The following is an 821-nucleotide window of genomic DNA, read 5'->3' on the forward strand; positions in this document are numbered from 1 at the left end:
ATAAATAAATAAATACACACACACGAATACACACACACAAATACACACACACAAACACAAACACACACACACAAACACACACACACAAACACACACACACAAACACACACACACACAAACACACACACACAAACACACACACACAAACACACACACACAAATGCACACACACAAATACACACACACATATGTATATATATATATATTTTTTATACACATTCCCACCTGTAATCCACGTGGACGCGGACGCCTCCTGCAGGTACGTAAGAAGCGAGGAGATGTTGATGAACATATCGTCATCGGTCTTCATAAGGAAACGTGCCTGCGGGCAGTGGGTCGAAGACCACTTGAGGCCCATCACAGACTTGATCGTCAGGTTCATGTAGGAGTCTACGAAGTCCTCCTGGAGGATGTCCCCGTACGTTCGCGACTCTTCCACCACCTGAAACATGGATTTTACCTTGGCCATCCTTCTTCATGATCCTCCATTTCTCTCACAAGGCTGCCCCTTTCATTAGGTGTACAGCGCTCACCATCTTTTAAGTTACGTTCCAAGTAAGATTTCATCTGAACAGGACAAGGTAAAAAGGCTACAATAATGAGAAAGAGCACAATACACACTGAATTGCGGCCATCATTACTAGAGGCTTGATAGTGACAGTGGAAATACAAGCAACATGGCTTTCTAACTGTTGATCCTTCACCTGGGTCTGGATGCGACTATCGCGAGGGTTCCCTAAGAGGAACACAAGCTTGGCGTCGGACGCGTCCAGCAGACTCGACCCCCCCCCGGGTGTCCCCGGATTGCGCGCCCCTGCTGC

General features: G+C 47.0%; 1 protein-coding gene across 1 annotated transcript in view; it reads right to left on the minus strand.

The window, feature by feature from the left end:
• Positions 1-225: 225 nt before the first annotated feature.
• Positions 226-821, minus strand: part of LOC119570039 (beta-1,3-galactosyltransferase 5-like) — a gene marked incomplete at its 3' end in the record, with an annotated part of 28,947 nt that continues 28,351 nt past the window's right edge. Inside the window, 2 exon segments of the mRNA XM_037917956.1 lie at positions 226-442; positions 705-817. Coding sequence (XP_037773884.1) covers positions 226-442; positions 705-817 — 330 coding nt within the window.

This window comes from Penaeus monodon, unplaced genomic scaffold, assembly GCF_015228065.2.
Source record: "Penaeus monodon isolate SGIC_2016 unplaced genomic scaffold, NSTDA_Pmon_1 PmonScaffold_211, whole genome shotgun sequence".
In the NCBI taxonomy this organism is placed as follows: domain Eukaryota; kingdom Metazoa; phylum Arthropoda; class Malacostraca; order Decapoda; family Penaeidae; genus Penaeus; species Penaeus monodon.